Source organism: Rissa tridactyla, chromosome 7 (genome assembly GCF_028500815.1).
Source record: "Rissa tridactyla isolate bRisTri1 chromosome 7, bRisTri1.patW.cur.20221130, whole genome shotgun sequence".
Classification (NCBI taxonomy): Eukaryota; Metazoa; Chordata; class Aves; order Charadriiformes; family Laridae; genus Rissa; species Rissa tridactyla.
The window spans coordinates 255,949-281,110 of record NC_071472.1 but is presented as its reverse complement, the minus strand read 5'-3'; the positions used below and the strand labels follow the sequence as shown (position 1 = coordinate 281,110).

The window sequence follows — 25,162 nt, the reverse complement described above, 5'->3', positions numbered from 1 at the left end:
AATTTGAGAAAACGCTAACAAAGCTTTCTAAATTCCATTGCAGAATTCAGAATAGGACAAACATTTTAAATTCCAGTTTTTAGAAAATGAAGCAAATAATTACTTCTACATTACAAACATGTATGACAGCTGATTTTACCATTGGCTGTTCTGTATGGTATTTCTATTGCGTCTCTAATAAACATGTTAGACTTCTAAATACTTATTCACAGAATAAGTCTTTTAGGTATACAACAGTACCCTTAAGAACTGGCTTAAAAGAGGTAGACTTCATGCCTTATAAAGATACACTGTATTTTTTCTGAGGCAGCAACATAATCAGACACTCTGAGAAAGACTAATAAAAGACTTAAGAGATGGGAAAAAGTACTTTAAGCTCTTCCCTCCTTTCCTGTTCCTGAATTCAGGTGCCTTCCTATGCAAGCATTCAGACTCATTGGAAAAAACCCAACAACGTCATTATTTTCTCAGCTTTACACAAAATCTTATTGGTGAAAAAAGTGCATGCCACGTTTACCATGATTTAATGATTACTCCCAAAGAGCTATATCCCCGTTAAAAAGTCTGTATTTTGCCCTTACTGATATTTCATCTTCAGCTGAAATGGAACTGAATGGAGCTGCATGAAGAACCAAGTTTTCTCCAACTCCATAATGACCCTGCAAAGGGAAGGGCGGAAGGAGCTGGGGCTGCTCAGCCCGGAGGGGAGAAGGCTCTGGGGAATCTCCCCAATGTGTATAAACACCTGGAGGGAGGGTGCCACAAACACCTGGAGGGAGGGTGCCACGGGAGGGAGCCAGGCTCTTCTCAGAGGTGCCCCGTGACAGGACAAGAGGCCAAGGGCACACACTGGAATGTAGTAGGTTCCCCCTGAACATCAGGGAAATACCGCGTCACTGTGGCGGTGGCTGAGCACTGGAAGGGGTGGCCCAGGGAGGCTGTGGAGTCTCCCACCTCAGCAATTCTCAGCAGCTGTCTGACATGGTCCTGGGTAACTGGCTCTAGGGGACCCTTCTTGAGCAGGGGGGTTGGACAAGGTGACCTCCAGAGGTCCTTTCCAACCTCTACCATCTGTGATGGATACTGTTGCTGTTATATATTAATCAAAGCCAGCAAGATACAAACTTAGGGCACAGCTCAGATTCACACCACAACACTCTTCCACCTACTACTGGCCGCAGTACTCCCACCCTTATTACTCAAACTCATAAGGACCCGCCCCATGCCCTCTCCATCAACCCAATTCACACATTCATGCTGATCTTTCTAGGCCACAGCAGTTTAAAGGTTCTGTCACTGAATTTCCACATTTGCCAGACTTCAAACATTCCTCTAACCCCTCTGTTTCATGGCCCATTTCTGCAAGACATGCTCCTCTGTTACAGCAGTTAATCACCGCTTTGCATAACCCGTAGTATCTGGTTGCTTGGGTACGGCAGAAACACAGGTGCTATCAGAAGCAGGTAATACATGTATTTTGACTTGCTATAGGTAATTTTTCAGTAGAACTGGTTTAGCCCTTAGATAATTTTCTTCGCTTCTTGCTGCATCTTTGAGTTTTGTGAAACTTACCCAGTCATTTTGGATACATGCTGCATGTCTCAAAAGATGACAGAAATAAATAACACAGAAAGGAAAGAGAAACAAAGAAAGGCTATACAGAATAATCGAAATTACAGCAAAAGCAGAAATAAAATTCCTGGAACTACTTCCAGACATCCATGAAGATATAATTATCATATATTGTTTTGAAGCTTGACAAATCAAAAAATTTCAGTAAAAAGGGTGCAAATTCTCTTCACGATGCATCACTTATCACATACTGCTTTACTAAGTGTAATTATCAGCCTGAATGTAGCTCTACTGCCTAGATCATAATCTTCTCATTCAAAATCTCATATGTAAAACGTGAATACATTTTAGCACATCTGAAACAAATGCCCTCGGTCTCCTCCCCCCCTTTTTTTTAATCAAGAAAACTTTTGTCTAACCATGTCTCAAAGGAACCTACCACAGACAATACAAGTAGAAACTACAGTGAGATGTACAGCAATTCAATATTGATACTGCCAACCTTGCCTACAGAAACCTGTCCTTCCTGATGCCTTGATTCTGAAGTTTTCTAGTATCAAAGAAGGGCAAAATCTGCAAATCATCTCATGAATTAAAGGGAGAAGAAAGAGGTAACTAGAGAAGAGAACAAGACTGATGAAGTAACATGGGCAACAGACACAAAAAAGGTAACAGTAAAAAGAGAGCAAATACCCTGACATTACATTACGTTCACAGTATAAGGAATTCTTTCCGTCAAATATAAAGGAGTTCACAGCTACATGAATTTATCACTGTTGTTATATGAAGGCCAAACATGAAGAGGGTTTAGCAATGTTTCATCCTGTAAGCCAGGAATCAGGAAGCACCACCTAGAAGTAGCTGCTTACTATGAACTCCATCGTTATTGTTTTTAAATTTATACTATGTAAATGTTATGTATTTCTACAGGGTTCGCAAGGACCTACGGCTTAACTAGAGGCCGAATTCAAGATTGCTGACAGCGTAATGTCTGTCCACATTCCTGTAGTAACATATTCAGAATATTTCTCTTTTACAGAAGCAAATATGTTCATTGACAGAAGTCCAAAAACTTCTATGCACATCCTGAAGAAATGGCAACATGACCAAAACACAGTAACACAGTGTGGCACAAACATAATATTAATTTCTTTAAGATTCTAATTTTATTTATCCTTGTGTGGTTTATCTACACAAAGTCTAAAAGTTCTACCTCTGTAAAGTATAACTAGCACAACCCAGCGTTTCTCTCTGTAAAAATCCCGTGTTTCAGGAAGGTCACATGGTATTCTCGATACGGGAAACACTTGTATTTAAACATGTCTTTTATATATATTACGCACATGAACACACAAAAAGAGTGATTTAAGGCATACACATAAATTACTATCAACATTAGGTTTATATAGTAAAGGAAGAAAGAGTTTTAGTCAGAAACATCTGAACACTGACTAAGATAAAATATGTAGCTCAGAGTTCTTTCGTAGTGGACAAGTCCAGGCTCAGAGCAGATCACAAGGCATGCCCAACGCCTGCCGCCTCCTAAGGATATCGCCGAGGGGAGCCGTTTTCAGCACTGCCCAGGATCAAGCTCTCGTCATCTCAATGTAACTACTATTAAGAAATATGCACAATTTTTAGAAAGAATTATCTAAAAACAGGCAACGCTTCAGATTGTAGCAAAAATTACTTCACCTAAATTTAAGTTAATGTTCCTCGGATCAAAGACTTTACTTTTTAAAAAGCAGATACCTGCGGTCCATCTCTGGCTTCATAGAAGTCACCCACTCCTATTTTTGCACTGAAGCTGAAATTGTCCCTTGAGATATCCATTATTCCATTTCTGCTGAGATACTGAAAAAATCACATATTTTTCCACTTCAGCTTGTAAATAATTACAACCCAGCTTTGATGTACAGCTAACTTTGTGAGTGTAATGTTTTGCATATTCTATCAAAGGGATATGCATTTATAGGAGATCAAATCAGTAACTTACTGAGATACATTACGCCTCACATCACAGGATATTTTGAAATAAGCATCTTTATCGGAGGGAAAAAAATGGCATTTTTTAATTGCAAGCATGCTTAGTAGCATTAGAACACAGAAGTTAAAAAGCGGAATGTACCTTTACTACTTCCGGATACTGTCTCAGCTTCTTTCCACAAGGTGCAAAATATGCTACTTCTCCTTGAAGACGACCACCGAAGTTTCTGATTCGGGTTTCTCTCTGCCAGCTACAGTAATAATGAAATAGTTGCATGCAACAATACACTTTTTAAAAAATGAGTAATTAATGTAAATTTAAGATTTTTACATAAAAAGGCACATATCTAAAATGTGACAAGAGTATCATAAATCAAATAGACAAAACCAGAAGTTGTTATTATGTAGACCGTCCAAACTCTACCTATATATGGATTTATTTCGATCAAGCTACTTGCATCTTACCAGATTTTAAATGGCTCAGAACTATATTTCAGGGAGTTATTTGGAGCCTATAATGGCTCAGATCTAACCATCAGAATTAATTTCCAGGGGCAAAACTGCTAAATGACAGGTCACGTTTGCAAAAAGAGACAATTTGATGAACAAAAATTAACACATGAAATATGCTGACACTTTTAAAGAGATCCACAGTCACTGGGAGTTGAAAATTGAAGTTGTTCAAGCCCTTTCCTTATTATTTTGCCTTAAATTTTTTTTAAACTGCCATTTCTTTACCAACTGACTTTTGAAGGTATTATCTTCCTTTAAGGAATATCAGGTATATGCATAACTTACCCGTATTCGAGAGGAACACGCAGCTCCCGTTCATCTGTTACTCTTCGTCTTTTTGAAATACCTAAGACAGAATTTCTGATTAACACCGAAGAGAATTTACAAAATGAGAACACGTTCCTAAAATACACCTTTTATCCTTATATCCCCAAACTACAAGATAAATCATTTTTACATTCTAGCCATTATATACCTCAAGTACAAAGAAAATTAACGTTAACTATTCTCCCTTTGAAATAGATTATCCTCTGAGTTTCCTTTAACCTCTTCTTCTAAAATTTTAAACAGAAGAAAACCTAATTTTGCCATATAGAACTGCTTGCCTTGTTTGGCTCTCTTAGATATAGCTAAAATAATTCCCTGCACACCTGTTTTTCTATAGTAGACCACATTTAAATTTTTTCAGTACAGAAGATGAAAATGAAAACACTCTTTACTTTAAAAATCCATACATTACGATAGGCTCAGTCTTCAAATAGCACTGTGTATAGATTGCGGTCAACTGCCAAACGCAAAAAGTTTTTGGGACTATTCCAGCTTTTCAAAGTTCAAACACATGTTGTGCTTGGTGCTGGTCAAGAGACTGAATCAATAATATGATAGAGACAATTGCCAAACATGGGGCTTTACGGAGTGCCAAAGGCTGGTGCTTTTCTCGCCTTTGAGAGAACTGTAGGACACAAACAATGTACACAGACAAACTTTTGGAAGATGCACTTCTCAAAAAGGTAGTTTGGACCTTGTGTAAAGAAGGTGACACATCTCTCCTCTGGGGAAGTGGACACGAGGGAGCATCATTATCAGAGTGAACCCTTGGAACTTGCTCCAACCCTGACAGCAAGGGAGGGCATCATGTGGGGCGATGGTGCAGGTCCCACACCGAGACGCCTGCGCAACCGGCAAGGGACTGCCCAGAGTCCTCGTCAGAGAGCACGGAGCAACTGCCTGTGCCTGGATGCCAGACTCCTCGGACACATCGCAGCCTTGAGCCAACGTGACTGACTGTTACGTTACTTCTAACAGTCACAGCGGAGGGAGGGCGACTGCCTGCCCAAACACCAGTGAATTGAAAAAGTGAGTTGTTCAAGGAAAAACAGATACAGAGAAGAGACATGAGACCTATTCACTGACTGACCAGCTTTAGGTGAAACGGACACAAAAATATTAAATTGTATTACGGTGATTCTTATCAGGAAAGAGTACTACAGCTAAAACAAGGACACAAAATTAATTTATTCTATCTCCCTCCTCTGTAAACCAGACCAAAAAAAAAAAAAAAATCACTATCAGCCTTTTCAAAGCACCATAAATCAACACTGATTCCTGAGCAAAAAAATTATCTTTGTATTTTTACAATCTGGTTTAGTCCTAAGGCATGGGAAATCTTTTACGAACTGTGCAAACAACAGGTCTGTTTCTGGGAAAAATATGAAGTAGATCACATTACACAGCTTCAAAGTTAATGCCCCTGATGACTTGGAATGAAATTCCTATTCCACTGAATCCCAATGTAACAGTTTACAAGCAGATGTCCCCATTTAAAATCTACTTACTTGTATATTAATTAAATATAAAGTTTCTGATCGAAGTAGTAAATATGCAATTTCATTGAATTTTTACCATGCAAGTTGTGAAATGTGACTTTCAAAAATGCATTCTTTTCTGTTGCAGTAGCAGTTACTAACACTTACAAATTAGTCACCAAATGAAGGATTATAAACAGCATGTAACATCAGGGAAATAACTGTACTCTTCATGAACCTTTTAAAAATAATTGCACATAATCTATAATGTCCACTGAGAATTTTGAAAGAATAATGAATAAAATTGTATTGTAACTAAATACAGTTATTAAATTTGTTACGGAAGAGGCAGAAATATAAGATTCAGAATGAAAACTATAACGCACAGAAATTAGAAATAAATAAGAATAACTAGTTTAGCATAAAATGATAAATACAGATACTAAATAATGAAGAGTTTTAATGTAATAAATATCAACTCTGGCTATTTCATGCTACCTTCTCTCAAACAATTATATGAGCTAAAGGGTCCTTGACTAAGTGTAACGTTCAGGTCTTGAGAACTTGCAATTCTGCTGACTGATTCTACTGCCTGTTGCAAACACCCATGACAAGATCACAGCACCACAGAACCACCCAGGCTAGACTCAGAAGACCATCTGGTCCAGCCTTTCATGGAAAGGGAGCCTGGATGAGGTTACCCAGCCCCCTGTGCAACTGCATCTTGAACACCTCCCGAGTCGGGGACCCACCACACCCCTGGGAAGGTTGTGGCAGTCAATGATTGCGCTTACTGTAAAAAATTTCCTTCTTATGTTGATATCTCTCTTGATACCAGTGCCTAAACTGGTATAACTCTACTGAAAGTATAACGACTTTTACAGCACATGCCACTTAGATGTTATATCGTAGTATAACAAAAAACATCCAGATACCACAGTGTGTACTTGGTGTAAGAGCAGATGGTGCTGTCCCAAGAAAAACCGCGGGCTGAGACTCGGGACATAAGGCAGCTGGCGCAGAGCTTGGGGTCTTGGCTGCTTGGAGATTAAGAGGTGTGGAGTGAGCTGCGTGACCAATGGAAGAGCTCTTCACAGAGGAGGAACTTTTATTCAGTTTCAGTGGAGTTTTTTCTCCCTCGGTGTCTGTATCCGATTCATCTTGATCTTTGTCATCCTCATCATCTTCATCCTCAGACCCTTCTGTATCTGACTCAGAATTACTGTCAGACTCTGTTTAAAAAAGTGTGGCAAAAGGTATGTTATGACTTGATAACTAATGGCAAATACATGAAAGTTCTAACACTTGCAAAGTCCTTTGTCTTATTTAACAGCAAGCAATAGTCTTATTTAATAGCAAGCTTTTCTGACTTCAATTTTTCTTAAAACATCTCTTGAGTATAAATAGAAGGCTATAATTAACTACCTACATTTTAAAATTACTACAAACATGACAGCATAAAGTAAGAATCTGCATGAAAATGCACTGTTGTTTTAGATGGAATTCTTTGTTTTTCCATGAGGAATGAGAGAGAGAGGCTGAATATTTTAAGAGGTTGTTTACCCCAGAATGAGCTACACCGAGGACACCCCCTGTGAGGCAAGCAGTGGCTGAACACTGCCACAGGAAGGGCACTCCATAGGTGGTGAAATCTGGCATGAAGAGGAGGCAAACCATGGAACTGGGAACAGGCTGAAAGGTGGTCAGAATTGGAAGTGTGGAGACAGAGTAAAGGGTAGACAGGATAAAGAACTGAAGATAGGCTACAGCTGTGAGGAAAAAAAAAGAGGATTAGTATAGGGTCTGTGGATGAGAAGAGGAAAGAGAATGATGAAGGCAGAGCTGGACTCAAGGGATATCAGCACGCAGGGGAGAAAGAAAGGAGTGACTGCGAATAAAATAAAGGCTTTAAAACAGGCCTTGCCCTTCTGAATTGCTTAAGAGCCTTTGAAATAGTAGTCAATGCTATCTATGAACACTGCAGCCCTTACAACTGTCCTGGTACTTTTCTCCAATCCTGCTCATTGACTATTGTGCTCCTGAATGAAGCCCAGAAACATGATTTTCTTGTCACTTTTGACAATTTGAAGGCCTTTGTTTAGTCCCTCTCTGGTTGGGGAAGCCTGTTCTGCCAATGGGCTCTGCCTGCCAGAAAAACTGACCATCAACCAGCCTATTCTCCCCATCCCCTCCTGGGCACCTCGCCACAGCAGCAGTCCACGAGCTGCAGGCTGGGTGACTGATGTGGAAGGTAGGTCTCCAACAGCCCTGCCAGGAGACTGGGGAGCCATCTTACCAGGACAGCTGGAAGTATACTTTCCATATGACCAACTATCAGAATACCCAAACCATGATTTTGGATACGACACAATGGGGGACTGGGAGACTTGTGCTACTTTCCAGGATATCTGTAGGACATTGTGTGGGCCAAGCAGCCCCAAAATTTGCCACCCCAGTTTTAAAATACAGTGGGAAATGCATGTTTTCAAGACTCAAAAAATAAAGTTTCTGCTTTTCCTATTAAAAAGGTTAAACCACCTGATTGGCTATCATCAGAATCATCATCTTCATCGTCCTCATCTTCATCTTCGTCATCGTCGTCGTCATCATTTGAGTCATCAGAGTCCTTACTGCTGGGGGCATCTGAGTCTACCCCTCTGAACTGCTCCACCACCAGTTTTGCAGAATGAAGGCGGTGTTGGGTTTTTACTGCATTTACTGCATTATTGCTGACTGTTTTATCCTTTCCTGAACCAGGTAACACAGGAGAGGTAGAGGGCATAACAGGAGTCCGGTTACCAGCTGGTTTTTTCCCACATGCGCTCATGTTTACTGGCAAAGAAAAGGGGGCACTACTAGAAATGGCTACACTTTCATTGATCTTGGTCTGGGATTTCAGTTTCGTAGTAAGTGCAAGAGGAGCCTCCTGGATGACGCTCTGAATAACTCCATTGGGTTGGTGATTACCTAAAAGTGCATTTGTCAGGAATGGATTAGAATGGTTGTTTTCCAAGGATGTGAGTTTTTGATGAGCTGGTGAACTAGATGTTGGTTTGGGGCTTGACAAAGCTGCAATAACCTTCTTCAGGTTCTTAGATGACTCCTGTTTCTTTAGCTGTGCTGCTGGGAATGTCTGTTTATATTGTTCCTAAAGAAATAAGAAGACAAAAGGAATAAAATGTGTATTTATTTTTTTTTAAGTATTCAGGCAGGTGAACTCTATGAAATCTTACACATCTGCTAAGCTATTTTTAGTATGTCGAAAGCAGGTGCCAGCTACAACAGAAGAAATGAGTAACTACAAGTTATATAAGTTTCTCTCATGATTTTCACTGTAAATAACGGTAGGAAAGGACAAACTGAACTCAAGATGAAGCTGATCTAAATTACGCAGGGAAGCTTTTTCACATGCTATATCTCTCTAGAAGTGATTTTCATAAAGATATTGAGCATCTTGAAACAAAACGTTTTTAGTAAGAGACTATACTTATGTACTGGCATAGGAAAAACCCTGCTTTTTACTTATTTCAGCATATAAAAATCTCATTAGTGAATGTAAAACTAGTTTTAGTGATTTGTTCATTTTACAGTACAAGGTAAATACAACACACTAATGGCTACAACACTAGCAGGAAACCAACAGAATGCTCTATGGTATAGAAAAAAAATTTCTCAAACAAAACCAAGGGGGAAAGGTACTACTCAGAAGTACCGTGATATGCTAGTTTTTTAACTCTGAAAAACTAGTACCTGAAAGTCCTTCAGGTAAAACTTAAATCATTAATGGCTCAGAAATGTCTTTAGTCTCAAGCCTTTTCCAAGGAAAAAGAAAATGCATAATCTTTGACAGAAAAAAATAACACAATAGATAAAGATGTTACATTTTAAATCAATGTCAAATACAACATTCTTGAAGTTCCTAACATTTAAAACTGAATATGAAATTATGAAAATCTGTAAAAATAAATATTCACAGTGCATGTTTCCAGTAAAAGGTTTAAAGAAATCAAACCACTAAATGGGTTATGTATCATCAGCTAAAGACTTGTAACATAATTTTGAATACAGAAGCCTCTTCAAATGGCAAAGACATACATTTTCATAATTACAATTTCTTTAACCATTCCATGTAAATGACTAACTTATTTGAATTTTATGAAGTAATTGGGAGTTGAAAGGACAAATAGTGTTTCTCCTCTGGTCTAGGAATAAAAACTATGTGACAAAAATATTTTTGAATCCCCTCTGAGGACTATGAGTTAGCTGTGAATCAGAGCTCACTTTACTGTTCACCAATACTACTTAGTTTATTTTTAATAATTAAATTTGCCTTGGTAAATGTCCTTTTTAATATATTTATTTATATATATATATATATATATACACACACCCCCACCCCAAACCTAACATTTCTAAAATGCTAGATTTTCCTTCTAGTCCCCATTCAAATCTAACTGAATAGAAATTATGAAAATTCATCACTAGTCACCCCATAATCACTACTAACAAAATAAACGAACTAAGAATCTACAAAGAATTTCTGTAAGCTACAGAACCGTTAAGAAAGACACGTGTAAACATATTGTACAGTCCTGACCAGTAAAAAGGTCAAATTTATTGCGATGGCCGTATTGAGTTTTAAATAGCTATCAGTGCATGAATATCCTTCTGTCTTTAAAGAGCAAAAAAAACCCAATATTGAAACGAACTTGTTTTTAGAAAGGCTTTCAGCTACTTTGTTTAAAATCATGATTAAAATAGGTAATTTTAATTACTTTGCCTTAAAACTATCCAATTTGAAACAAAGCAAAGTCATGCTTACATACTAGATATGGGAAGTATTAAATCAGCATTCTGACAAACTCAGAAAAGCACAGGAAAAATAACCCATGAGAACTTTTCTTATTTTGATACTGATTTTAGCTGTTCATTTTCCTTAAGAGATGCATGACAAAATCCTTTGCTTACGTTGTACCCATTACACTCACCAGTACACTGATTGCTTTCAGCAGGCCTGCAAAGTTCCACTACGTGATGAGCACAAAACTCGTGTTTGGCATTATGTGACCGGAAGTCGTGTATATGATTACATCACGTATACATTGGGTTATGCATACATGCACATGCACCAACTAGATGACTTTTCTCCGAGGTAAACTTATGGAATAGTTCAGGGTACTTGTATAGTGAAGTATCTCTAAAATTAAAGCCTAATATTTGCTGCTCTTTAAAAAAAAGAAACAAAACAGCAAACAAACAAGAACAAAAAAACCCAACACACACACGCAACACCAAAAAACCAATGACCACAGTTCAGAGCACCTATTACCCACACACTTTAGTTAATTTACATCATTCAGAAATCCATACCAACTCTAAAAACACATCAAAAAACGATACAAAAATAATATAATTTTAAAACATTATATTTAAAAGATCTTCATAGCACAATGTTGTATCTTGTTGAGCAGGCAACACAGGTTACAAATAATCAAAAAACCAGTGACTTTTCACTCACCCGTTTTGATCTTACATCGCTGGTCAAAGAGACAGATTCTTCAGAGGTATTTTTATTCCCTGCTTTGAGTAGTTCAGGGGAAGGAACTATGAGTTTTAAATAGGTTTCCTTTTTGGCTTGATGTACCAAAGACAAAGGTTTCACATGGGGAACCAATCCCGTAGACTGTATTACACTTGTGTGTTTGTTCACAGATTCCTCCTTTGCCTGAGAGCTTTGGAAAATAAACGGAAGCTGCTGTGACAAAACCTGAGGCTGCTTCTGCTGGGACTGGAATGATGAGTGAGTCTGGGAATCAGACACAAGAGGTATCTGCTGGTGTGTTCTTTTTTCTTGGGACTTTTCATGTGGTTTTTGTCCATCATTTTTCACATCTGTTACACCACTATGCATTAGCACCTGCAAAATAGGAATTTTTGACTGTTCATATTAGATCAGTTAAGGAACCTTTAAAAAAAAAAAAAAAAACACCAAAAAAACCCCAAACCGACAAAACAACCCACCATCAGTCCCCAGGAAACAATTATACTATTCTTGCCAGAGGATGAACAATAATAACTTTTAAATCAATCTTGTCATGTATTTATTGTTTAGGGTTTTTTTTTCCCCTAGGTAGTTTCAGCATGTGAAGACAATGCTTAGTAGTACTAAACCATTGCTGTTTTTAAATGTATTTTTGACTGTAAACCTAACAGGATACCCAAGATTCCAATCTTTTTCTTGTATCGGCTACCAGGAAAAGTAACCACTCTGACAGAAAGCAAGCAACTGCCAAAGCCATTATCTATAGAGAGATGTATTTCCAATACACTACCAGCACACAGCACTTATTTTCTGTATATTTCCCACTTTCTAACAAAAACAACAGTCTACCAACTGTTAAACTCCAAGTCCATAAAGGATGCACACACACAAAGTAAGCAAAAAAAAAAAAAAAAAACAAAACCAAACCAAAACAAAAAAAAACACACCAGAAAACCCTGAAGAAAACCAAAACCAGTATTCTCAGCATTTATTAATGTGTAGTTAATTAACTGCTCACTGGTATAAACGTGAACAGGTCGATTTTTCACACACAGCTTTCAGTGACAAGCCTGTGAGCAGTGGAGTGAGGTGTCATACCTTGTTCTTGTTTTTGTGATGTGCTTCGTTTTCAGAATCAGATTCGTCATCTTCACTCTCTTCAGCACTCTGGTCCTCCTCCTCCTCCTCTTCATCCTCCTCTAGATCATCAGAGTCACTGCTACTTATGCCTTCACTTGAGGTGTCTGAAGAGGAGCCCGAGTCACTGTCGCTGTTACTAGAGCTTTCCACTGTTTTTTTTCTGGGCTTCTACCAGGAAGACGAACGCTCTATTAATGGTTCAGCTTTAATCTGTTATATCATCTTATTACTATGCATAATCTTTAAAACAAAAAATAAAAATTGGCCTGGAATTCAGGTCAGGCAAACATCCACAGAATGTACTGCTTCCAAAAAAATTTAAAACCAAAAGCTTTATTGCAAGCTAACATAGAAAGAACAATCCACAGAAGATTCATCAATATGTTTCAGTGACACATTCATTTAACCACATTACTTAACTTGTAATTTCACAGTATGCACTGTTCAGCAATTTAAGGTTTTGAGGACTGAAAAGAATATGCTCATCAAATAGCTTCTGGGATTTGCTTCTAAAAAATGGACCAAAAATCTGTTGGAATACTCTGACAACTGTATAATATTTACATTCTTGGAAAAAAACAAATTTGCAGACCAGAAGGCGAAAGTAAAAGAAGCAGCAAACAAGAACACAGAGAGAAGAAAGGTGTAAAAAACACAGGAACTCCCAAGATGTTGACGTTGCTAGACCAGATTTTGAAGTGCAATGGATGAAGAAAGTTAGCTTTTTGGGAAGCGAACTGAAACGGATGCGTGTATTTTACAAACGCACCTGAAGGAGGTACATGTGGACTTCAGCATTATCATGGTGGCTACGCGAGAGAGATGCAAAAGTATGTATTATCACATTAAAGCACATTTAATCATTAAAGAGAGTTTGCAGAATGATGCTGAGAGGTAGTGAAAGGTGTGAAACAAGATTACAGATGTCAGGGAGGAGCAGCAAAGTTTTATGTAGCATCTCAACAGGGCACATGGAGTCATTGAGGCAACTGTGGTTAAAATCAGTCAAAAGGAGGATATGCGGACAGCAAAAGTCTTGTTACAAAACAAGAGGATAAAAAGAACAATTTTATGTCAAAGATCCTTGTCTTATGAAGAAGAAATTAACTTAAATTAATTAAAGTGGGAGAACAAAACAAATTTATTCCAAGTGGGTGTTTTGGTTTTGCGTGGGGTAGAGTTCTCTTTATCAATTCCTGTGATGAACACAGCAATACTTCCTATCATCATACCTTCTACATACTGTCACATGCATTGCTTCACTGTTGGAAAATCTTAAGAAATTAAGTGTATTTCTTTGGATTTAGTGTTTCACTGCTCAATTCAGAAAAGTGTCAATTAATACTTCACATGAGGCAATGATCTGAATGAATGCAGACGCTGAAAACAGATCTAAATAACTGGGCCAGTCAATGCTAGGACCTATATGTTTCATTACTGGTGTCCTTTACATCATATTTAAGTACCTTCCTGTCTAATATTTGGCACAGATACAGAATATCTCTTCATGAAGGTTAAGATCATAAAATGAAGGACAAGACCGTCATCTGAAGCAGTAAAAGTAACAATGCCTCCCAGAATCACATCTCTAGGATTCTATTCTAGCTTTTCCCCATCATGGTTCTCCATTTATCTCTGTATGAGGAAAGGGAAACACCCAAAACACTGCAATACTAAAATCAGAAATATCAGTTTATTCATAATGCTAATGAAATACATATTCATAACATCAGCTTCTTAAGAGACGCATGTAAGAGTCTGGAAAAGGACAAGCACGTCAATGGGCTTACTCAGCTGACAGAGTTTACTTCCACTCACCGGCACTTGAAAACTTTTGCTGTCCATCTACCTTCATAAAATGTGATAGTTGCTGTATCTTACAAATCTGTCTAAATTACTGGACCAAGAAAAGAGTCAGGAAGGCACATTCTTGTGAAAAAGGAGGTGGCAAGTGCCAAGCAATATCTGACACATAACACTGATTCACAAAGAACTGCCTCGATTAAGAAAAGGGACAGCTGATTTTGACAAAATGTGGTATAACTTGTAAGCAATCAAATGCTTCAAAACAAATCACTTAAATACACTGTGGAATGCAAGCGCTTCCCGGGAAGTTTTTACTTCATAAACAAATAAAACTTTTTGACATAGATAAAACCAATACAAAGAAGTTGGATTAGCAGGATTCCACAAGAAGGAATGGCAAATCAGTAGCTTAGAGAAAATGTAATAATAGGGAAAATTTAAAGTCATGAATTTAGTGGATACAAAGGATTAATCTTGATGGAGAAGTTTCTAGCAAATCCAGCACAAAAGGCAATGTGGGGGGGAGGAGGGAATGGGGGGCAGTAAACTGCCTAGAGGAGAAATATTTCAGACTAAATCAAATAACGTAAAGCAAAAATATCTCTGTAAAGACATAAATTCCAAAAGCTTGCTGACACAAAAGAAAATAGTCAAGAAAGAGAAGAAAATGTACAGTTCTAGTACATAGACTAGTTCCTCTGTTGGCAACAATATAGTCATAAAAGTTGAAGCAAGAGTGGTTTCAATTAAAATAAATTTCATATTTGATTTTGGTTCACTGACTTTAGCAAATCTGCTGATGGTTATGCTACCTGAGATTGTCCATTGTTCAGAAAGCAATAATTTAGACTGAACACAAGTACCATGAAAAGCAGCCCGACCTTAACGACCCCATGGGATGGTCCCATAAAAAGGTGACTAAAGTGATAGTTTAAAAAGATTTTAGACATGATTTCAAAGTACTGAAATTTACAAAGGAAATACAACATGGTAATTGCCAAGAAGAGATATTAAAGGTAAAGTATTTGACTACAGTCAATAGCCCAGCGTCCTGATGCTGATTCTGGAATCCAGGGAAGTAAGAGCCCCCAGCGCAAGGTCTTGGAGCAGATTCCCATCTCACCAGCTGCCCATACTGGTAGGGGACTTTCTCCACGCCAAACGAGACTCAGGCTCACCAGTTATGCCTTCTTTCCCTGGAGACTTGCTTTGCCAGGGTAAAAATCCTGCCGACCTTCCTCATCCCAGAAATTCACTAATGCAATCAACAGAGGGGCAGTCAGTTTTACTTTTTTCTGTGAGGCTGAAGCGGCACGTTCTGATGAATGAGTATTTAAAAAGTGTATCTATCTGCTTATTCAGTTTTATCTCTAGACACAAACAGGGCAGGCTTAAAAGCAGACAATTAAAGCATGCTAAAGTTATCAACACGGTGACCAAAGCAGCAAATTAAAAGGTAACGCAGTTACCATATTTTTTTGTATGTAAGAAATAAGTCATGGATAGTACACCACATCATCACGATGACATCTATCTTCAATACAACATTGTTATGCTCAGCAGACCTAACAGGATATGCCACAAATATACAGTGATGAGTTGGCACAATTTTAAACTCATGTTTCAGATAGATTCCAGTTTATCGTTGTCTGATACGTACAGCCCTCTGAATGATCAAATACACACACTATACAGAGGAACTTCTAATCACTACAGCTTTGAAGATCAGATGCTTCTGTCAACTTAGAAGTTGTTTTTCACACTGCTGGCAAAAAAAATTATATAATACAAGTTACTATCAGACCGCACTTTATGATTCCCTAACACGGTAGGACAACAGAACTAGAATTCAACCAGAAGAAAACACTGCACAAAAAGTAACTCTTCAGATTTTCACCAACAGTGTAAACCAGCCTGGTATCAGCTTTGCCTTTTTTTTTTTTTTTTTTTTTTTTTTTTTTAAAACAACTTAGAAGGAAATTGCAACTAAGCATATGACTGAAGAAATCAGCAGGTGAATACTAAAAAAATAACAACCTAAAGAAAGGAACATTCAGAGAAGTGTAACTAAAATGTTTTAAAATAAACTGTGCTCTTTAGAAAAATAGGCAAGTGTTGTTACACTTTGAAATTTAAGAACAACAAATCACTTGTAGAAAGCCCAGAACAAAATAACTCTATCTGCCGACTGGCCCCTTCAGTTCCAGTTGTGGCTTTGTTCCAACACACTGAAATAAAAATACTGATGATTTATTTATTTATTGAATCAAATCTCTTGATCTTCTCCTCATGTTGGAGCTCTCATTTAGAGTATTCTGTATGTTTTGATCGGAAATCTTATTCCAATCCTTACATTGACAAATGCCAATTACCTCAAAAAGTTTGAGAGGAAAAGAAGTTAAGAATAAGGATTAGAGGAATGTCTAGCATGTCAGCATATTGAGTAAGACCAGGAACAAAACTGCGCTTCAGTATTAGAAAAATTACTACAAAAACTTAGGAAACAAAACTGTTGACATCCTGGAATTTATCTGCATTAGATAAATGATTTAAAGGTTAAGATACAAAACTAAACAAATATAAGAAAGGACTATGCTAATTGATTGAGTACATTGTTTTAAAGCAACTCGATACTTAGCAAATTGAAACTGGAGTTTGAAATCAGTACCCACATCAAAATAAAATGTTTCAAGGATACAGAATTCTACTTAACGACAAATGGTAATATGAGGGAGAAGATAACAATGCTGACAAACATCCTGACTGAAATTGGGGAGAGAAAAAAAATAGGGGGTAGGGGGCAAAAAGAGAGGAAATGTTCACTGATAGTCACATTAACAAGTTACTAGCTTAACCAGCTCAGTTTTCTGAATAAGACAAAGAGCCAAAAAGTGAACAGAAAAGAGTTCGTTCATTTACTTATGATATAAACTTTTGAGGAGGTATTTGGAGATATTAAATGATAGTAGTTTATTTGATATTCTGCATAACTGCAGCAACAGTCAAGAAATGCAGAGACCTCTGCACCACAGAAACAAAGTTTACGTTTTGCACAAACATATCCAGGATAAAACCAGAATTTTAGAAAGGAAAGAGACATTTCTTCTGACAAATAGGAATTAATGCCTGAAAAGCATTTTTCTTTAAAGTCTAAAAATTTCATTTTGCTTCTGAAATTTTTTATATTTTAAGTTACACAAAAATATAATTAGTTATAATTTATAATAAGTTGTAATTTATGATTTTAATACGAATACTTATACTGTAATGTAACATCAAATATTGGTGTTAGAACTTATATACTTTATTTTTATAATTATATAAATAATATAAAATAAAAATATGTCATCACATACAGCTATTAACTAGTGGGATCAGTGCTAATGGTAGCTTTTGGTTCAAAAACATGCCAAAAAACAAATACACAGCAAAAAGACCAATCACAAAAACCCCAACACAAAAAAACAACCACAGAGAGAAGATCTTCCTCTAATGAATAATAAGAAGAAAAACCCAGAATATTTTGTACTGGGAGAGAACGCTCTAAAATGCTGCTGTGTGCGCAATCAGAGCACTTACCACGTCAATTTTTTATCTGAATCTTAAGGTTTTTTCTGTATATTTACCTTATCTTTGATTTTGTCAGCTCTGGTGTCCAAAAGCTGAGCTTTGCTTTGCTCCTGGTTGTATTTGCGGCCTCCTGCTCCCGAGGTTACAACTTTCACTTGTCCTGGAGGTGTTGCGATGCTAGTGGATAGTACAGATGTGCTGACACCAGACACGGCAGTGGTACTGTTCCCATTCAGTGATCCATTTATACCTTAAGATGACAGATTTATAAAGTGATGTTTAAAAAAATCTGAAGTAGCAGATACTTTCCTTGCGACATTGCAGTCACACTCACCTAGCTTCCATAAACATCTAACAAGAGATAAAACTACCCATAAGTGACTCCCAACATACGTTTAAAGTTTGCCGTCCAAGAGTCACTTTGATTTGCTCACGGAGTCATTGTTATTAAAACATGCAGAGCACCCACGATTTAAAGGGCAAATACATTTAACGCTGTAAGAGTAAAAAACCCCAAAACCTGAAATTGCCCATTTTTAAGCCCGCATGATCCTTGAGTTTAGTCAGGGGCAGAAAAATAAGACTTTGAAGAAAGAAGACACAAAAACATCCATTCCAATAACCATCTCTTAGAATAATTCGTTTACAATTCTGAAGTATCAACCAGCTCCAAGGAAAACCACACGAAGTCCAAGATATTTTATGAGCTTTGCAACGTGTAAAACGATGTGAGGGGGACGTTGTGGGAATGCTATTTGAAATAACAACCACATTCAAGCTCGCTTACTGATTTGTCAAGATGACTGTTATTTTCTAAGAAAATACCCCTAACCACACAAACTTGCTACTCTGCAATCCCAGGACTATTATTAGATGGATTCTGAAACACAACAGCAGGTCCTAAAAGCTCCCAACACTATTAAAAAAAAATAAATTGTGCATCATAGAATCACAGAACAGAATATCCTGAGCTGGAAGGAATCCACAAGGATCATCAAGTCCAACTCCTGACTCCACACAACTTAAACCATAGATCTGAGCATTGTCCAAACGCTTCTTGAACGCAGACAGGCTTGGGGCCATGACCACTGCTCTGGCGAGCCTGCTCACCCTCTCAGGGAACAACGTATCCTAATATCCAGCGTGAGCTTCCCCTGACGCAGCTTTAAGCCATCCCCCGGTATCCTGTTACGGGAAACTAAAGAGACCAGGACCTCCCTCTCCGCGGCCCCCTCATGAAAGGACATGAACAGCAACGAGGTCACCCTTCAGCCTCCTCTCCTCTCAGCTGAATGAACCTAGGATCAAACGTCAAACAAACCTATCTTGTATTTTCAAAAGGCGTGCAATACCACTACATAAAATAGTGATTCGAAACGCAAGAAAACGTTCCAATGTCACTGGACTATTTCCATCAAGATCCCGCAGATGCAGCCATCCCTCCCTCATGCCCCCAGCACACAAGTACCTGATGCTTGATTCTTATATACAGAGGAATGGCATTCACCATAGAAGCACAAGGCCTCCTAAATCAAACCACAAACTTTAAAACAAAACTTTTCCCTACTACTCAGTCCCAGAAAAAGTATCTAAGGAAAAACAGGAGGAAAAATATTAGTAGAAAGAGTATGTCCGTACTGACAGCCCATACTTGGATCTCTCAGGCCTAGCTAACAGAATCAATTTTTACAGAACTGTTCAGGAATGGGAAGAACAATGACAGGTAAAGCTCAAATTCCACATCTTTCTGCACGTGCAGAAGTTTGACACGATAATTCCCTCAACAACTTTAGCCATTACCTTTTTCTGTACTGCTCCGACTATTTTTTCCTGTAGCTCTCGAGTGGAATGAAGCAGAATCATGATTCTGTGCAGGAGGTGCAAACAGTGGTGGAATTCCCAAGAGCGGTGGGAAAAAAGTTGCCCCAGGACGAGAGTGTGCGTCCGCTGTTCGCCACCATTCTGCACCGCAAAGGAAATAAAAGCAAACTTCAGTTGTTCTAATAATATATGTAAATATTTCTGCAAGCATGTTGCTGTGCATAATCTACTGCAGATTTACTAAATCTGGGAGTAAGAAGAAAACACAAGACTTCTAAATGGCATGAATTTCCTGCAGCAATTCTTGTCTTATGTCGTTAAGACCATTCTAGTAAAGATTTGAACACAGTTTTATTTAAACACATTTTGAAAATAAATAATAGAAACCTATGTGACAGTGATCACCCCAAAATGAAACTGCTAGTCTTATAAACAGGATCAATATTCACAGATCACTTCTGAACATTCGTTATTACCTCAGCAGCCTTCCTACATCAGCACTGTGAACAAGCACAACAGCTTTAAATCACCTCTGCAATCCCGGACTTGCAACACTCCAAGGCCTCCACCACAAAAACACACCTAAAGCAGTTCGCCATGAAATGACCAATTTAACAAAGGAATCTCTAGCTTCTCTATAGCCACTCTAAGAGGTTTCTACCCTGGAGTTTGACACTGGATTTTTTTCCTGTAACATCCCACTAAAATGGTTGTTTCACAACCAGAAACAGGGCTACTCTGTGCTGCTTGTTACATAAATTCAGAGAGGAATAAAGATTTCTTATTTTAAAAACAATCTAATACTCTTTTTGGTTTTGTTGCTGTTTAAACTTTCATCTTAAATGGTTATTGATTTTTGTTTTTCAGGAAAATGAACTTCAAACAAGTTGATACAGCCCCTACAACTTTCAATTTCTGAAGTTCTTTACTATCACAGCAACTAGTTAGAGTATTTCTGCAACCCTTATGTAATCCTCTTCTGAAGTTTCTTGTAACCAAACTGACTATATATATTTTTTTTTCCATAAGGCACTGCTAAGCCTAAACAGCCGTGTGAAGAGGTAAGTATCGAGTGCACTGCTCTTGTCATAGGTTTCGGTGCTTAAACAGAAACGGTGTGCAGATTTGCGTAGTGGAATTCCTTAAAAATGTCAGGGTCTTCTTTCGTAATAGCTGTTGCAGTAGCTACAACAACATTTCGTAACACATTTGATAGTCAACTAAAAAAAACACAAAGCAAAATTAAACAACCTCTCAAATCCCTCAGAAGGGAAAGAATCTTTTGAATAGAGATCCTATGCTAAAAATTATACATGTGAGAGAAAATGTGCGTGCTTTGGAAAAAAAAAAAAAGCAGTAATATTTTGTCAGGAAAGAAAAAACTCTTCCAAACTCCTCTCAAAACGAACTCTCCCCACCCACCACCAATTGAAACAGAAATGATATCACATTACGAGACGCAGAAGAATCAGAAACATGACACATAAATGCCATTGTGACAAGGCATATGTTTGGTCTACATAAAACCAAAATCTAACAAGCAAGTGCACATAAAGTAAATCGAGCTGTGGAAGAGTTGATTGTCTCTTGGGCAGGTCCTACAGCGGCCATACGATTCTGAGACGGTGTTTAAAGGGTAGCGGTGCCAAGTGTTTTGGTAGAGTTGACTCCTACAAAAAAAGCTGTAAAAACACAGTGCTTTTTTTATGCTTAAAATACCAGATTTGTGAGTATGCTTTCCAGTCTTATAGTGGAACCTTAATTATCTAATACTAAACGCTAGAAATACACTGGAAGAAGGCATAATCTACACAAGTGACAGGACAGAGTAGGCAGTAAATCTTTTCTGACTTCTGGGATTGACTGCTCGTCCTCTCCTTGAAAATTATTTCTTTAGGGCTTAAGTGCAATTATGATTTTTTTCTTTTCAACGCTGAAACAGATTAAGTAGCATCATACATTCAGGACAGAAACAGTTTTGCATAGTATCCCTGTGAACAGCTGAGAAAGAGCAAAATCCGTGGTTTAGGCCACTGGAATGCTTCATTTCTTAAAATAAAAATATCAAGTTTTGTACATTACAAGTACAAGAACTGTCTTGATATACATTACTCCATGTATACTCCATATATATTATACCACGTATACATGGTATACATTATTTCTAAATCTTTTTCCACAGCAGTTAGGTCTAATCTCACACTGTATTTTCAAAGCTCACAACTTCATTTAAAACTCCTAGACCTCTAATTTCCAATCCCATGAATCAAAACACAGGAAGCATTACAATGCTTTGTCTGACTTCTGTCAACAGCCACGTCAAGTGACTTTACCCATCAAACTTGATTATGTTACAGCTCTTTGTAGCCTCCATTTTGGTAAGACTTTTCTCCTTTTCTGAACTGCCTTAAGGCTTTGCCTTAGAGCCAAATGCTAGAGTGTTGTTTTTTTTAAAAAACCCCTACCTTACAATAGGTTAACTTTCACATAGCTGGACTTAAAACAATAGCATATACAGATGATGAAAGCAGTAAGAATCAACAGTACCACAAGCACCTCCACACACGTCCAAGAACAAGTTATTTACAACTAGTTCTATTTAGCAGCATACACCTCATACATGCAGTTATGACAAATATACCTAAAAATATAGCAAATATTTAGTCGTAAATAAAAATATTTTCTTTTACCTAGGTATTTTTGCTTCCAGTTTAAATTTTTAATTTACAGAAGTCTTGACAGTGTTCTGTACCACTCTAGTACCTTATAATTTACATAAGATTTTCTTTTTAAAAAATGTTACTATTGACAGGCGCATATGCATAAAGGCCATTTTAAGCTTCTTTCTTGTAATTTGTTAGTGTCCAGAAGAACATTCTGACATGACTTTTGATGCTAGTACAGCTATACCACAATGATGCCTTTCCCATTATGACTGCATACAGTGGATATATCGCAAACTCTCATCACCATTATGTACTTAACTGTCACCATTTCTAGCCAAATCAGGCCATCGCTGTAGTTTGACTCAAGGATAGAACCAGACAATGCAATGACAAGGCCACACTCTATCATCTTTCAAAGGTCATGCAGATTAGGGGAAGTCTCCAACAACTGGAAAAAGGCCAACGTTGCACCCTCTTCCAAAGAGATCAAGATGACAATCAAAGGAACTGCAGAACGGTCAGACTTATGCTAGTCCTCTGGAATATCATGCAGTGAGCCCTCTCTATGAACCACGTAGGAACACATTCCTGGCCACGTGCAGAATGCCTTCTCTGACAAAATTACTGGGTTTATGGACAAGAGGAGAACAGTTCATGTCATTAACCTCTAATTCCGTGTGGCTTTCGATACAGTCTCCCACAAATGCTCCTAAATCCAAATTAGGACATTATGGTCTGGATGGGGTGTCATCTAGTTGTGTAAGGAAACAGTAGGATGCTCAGAGTGTTACCTGAAATAAAAGTCCTCGAAACCAGAAGTAGTTTAGCGAGGAGATACTGCTTTATTCAACGTTGGGCGCTAGGGGGAAAACCCACAAATCTAGCACACCTTACTGGGGATATTCATCCATTATTTATACACAAAATATTCTCATAATTCTGCCTACCTAATACATAACTCCACCTAGGCTTCCATATTCATTAGGATGACCGAACAGCCTTTTTGCATACGCGTACTGAATTTTGCTGCGTCAGTAAAACACTTCTGCGCGAGCGTGAGTGTCTCGGTGGTCGTTTGGGTAAGGAGACCCCTCCTCACATTTATCCTTTTATTGAGTCTTCTCAGGACAGTAAAAGTTTGCTGTAAGTTTGCCAACTTAGAATCTTCATGGTTGGAAAGGACCTTTGAGATCATCGAGTCCAACCAAACAACGTACAATCTCTGCCACTAGAGTATGCCCTGAAGTGCCACATCTAGATGCTTCTTAAATACCTCTAGGGATGGTGACTCCACCCACTCCCTGGGCAGGCTGTTCCAGTGCCTGACCACTCTTTTAGTAAAGTCATTCTTCCTAATATCTAACCTAAACCTCCCCTGCCGCAACTTCAGACCATTTCCTCTGGTCCTGTCATTATTTACCTGGGAGAAGAGGCCAACACCCACCTCTCTACAACATCCTTTCAGGTAGCTGTAGAGGGTAATGAGGTCTCCTCTCAGCCTCCTCTTCTTCAAGCTAAACATGCCCAGCTCCCTCAGCCTCTCCTCATATGACCTGGTCTCCAGACCCCTCACCAGCCTGGTAGCTCTCCTCTGGACACGCTCCAGCACCTCAATGTTCCTCTTGTACAGAGGGGCCCAGAACTGGACACAGCACTCGAGGTGAGGCCTCACCAGTGCCCAGTACAGAGGCACCATCACTTCCCTGCTCCTGCTGGCCACGCTATTCCTGATACAAGCCAGAATGCTGTTGGCCTTCTTGGCCACCTGGGCACACTGCTGGTTCATGTGAAGCTGGCCGTCCACCAGCACCCCCAGGTCCTCTTCTGCCGGGCAGCTTTCCAGCCACTCTGCCCCAAGCCTGTAGCATTGCTTGGGATTGTTGTGGCCGAAATGCAGGACCCGGCACTTGGCCTTATTAAACCTCATACAGTTGGCCTTGGCCCATCGATACAGCCTGTCCAGGTCCCTCTGTAGAGCCTTCCTACCCTCAAGCACAACAACGCTCCCACCTAGTTTGGTGTCATCTGCAAACCGACTGAGGGTGCACTCAATCCCCTCATCCAGATCATTGATAAAGATATGAAACAAAACCAGCCCCAAAACTCAGCCCTGAGGGACACCACTGGTGACCGGCCGCCAAGAGGATTTCACCCCATTAATCACAACTCTCTGGGCACAGCTATCCAGCAAGTTTTTAACCCAGCGAAGAGTACACTTGTCTATGCCATGATTCGCCAGCTTCTTGAAGATAATAAGGATGTTCTTTGAAGCAGCCATAACTCTACCCAAATTGGTATGGGAGTACATACTTGACATATACAAGAACCTTGAAGTGATTAACTACTTCTGGTTGTCTCCTCGTTATCACTATCTGTAACACCAGCTCAGTGACTAACTATTTTTACACAGTAAGACGGTCAGTAATTAGCTATTTTCTCACACAGTAAGAAGGTTAGTAAGAAACAACTATTTTAGAAACAAAGCAGAGGCCTGTCTTTGGTAACAAGGCGATAACGGTTAATGGGCCCTACTCTAGCTGAATGCCTGTGACAAGTGGAGTACTGCACGGTTTTACCCTGGGATCTGTCCTGTTTAGCATCTTTATCAATGACCCAGAGTAGGAAATGGAGTGCTTTCCCACAAGGTTTGTGGAAGACATCAACCTAGGGGGACAAGTCAATCCACTTGAGGAAAGGGCTGGTATCCAGGGGGACCTAGACAGGCTGGAAGAATGGACTGG

At 38.6% G+C, this 25,162-nt stretch overlaps 1 protein-coding gene across 18 annotated transcripts in view; it reads right to left on the bottom strand.

Annotated features, from left to right (window-relative positions):
- The window catches only part of BAZ2B (bromodomain adjacent to zinc finger domain 2B), a 152,906-nt gene that overhangs the window by 44,660 nt on the left and 83,084 nt on the right, over positions 1 to 25,162 (bottom strand). For 11 of the 18 annotated variants that reach the window (XR_008467564.1, XM_054207643.1, XM_054207651.1 and 8 more), the window contains 9 exons: positions 19,735 to 19,896; positions 17,991 to 18,184; positions 12,517 to 12,726; positions 11,395 to 11,793; positions 8,415 to 9,024; positions 6,812 to 7,108; positions 4,357 to 4,417; positions 3,701 to 3,809; positions 3,325 to 3,426 (listed from right to left, as the gene is read on the bottom strand). Coding sequence is in view for 17 of the 18 variants with exons in the window: in XM_054207643.1 (XP_054063618.1) it covers positions 3,325 to 3,426; positions 3,701 to 3,809; positions 4,357 to 4,417; positions 6,812 to 7,108; positions 8,415 to 9,024; positions 11,395 to 11,793; positions 12,517 to 12,726; positions 17,991 to 18,184; positions 19,735 to 19,896 (2,144 nt within the window). In the remaining variant the exon portion in view is untranslated. The remainder of the gene's footprint in view (positions 1 to 3,324; positions 3,427 to 3,700; positions 3,810 to 4,356; positions 4,418 to 6,811; positions 7,109 to 8,414; positions 9,025 to 11,394; positions 11,794 to 12,516; positions 12,727 to 17,990; positions 18,185 to 19,734; positions 19,897 to 25,162) is intronic. The other 7 variants (XM_054207654.1, XM_054207650.1, XM_054207653.1 and 4 more) reach the window with 3 other exon arrangements.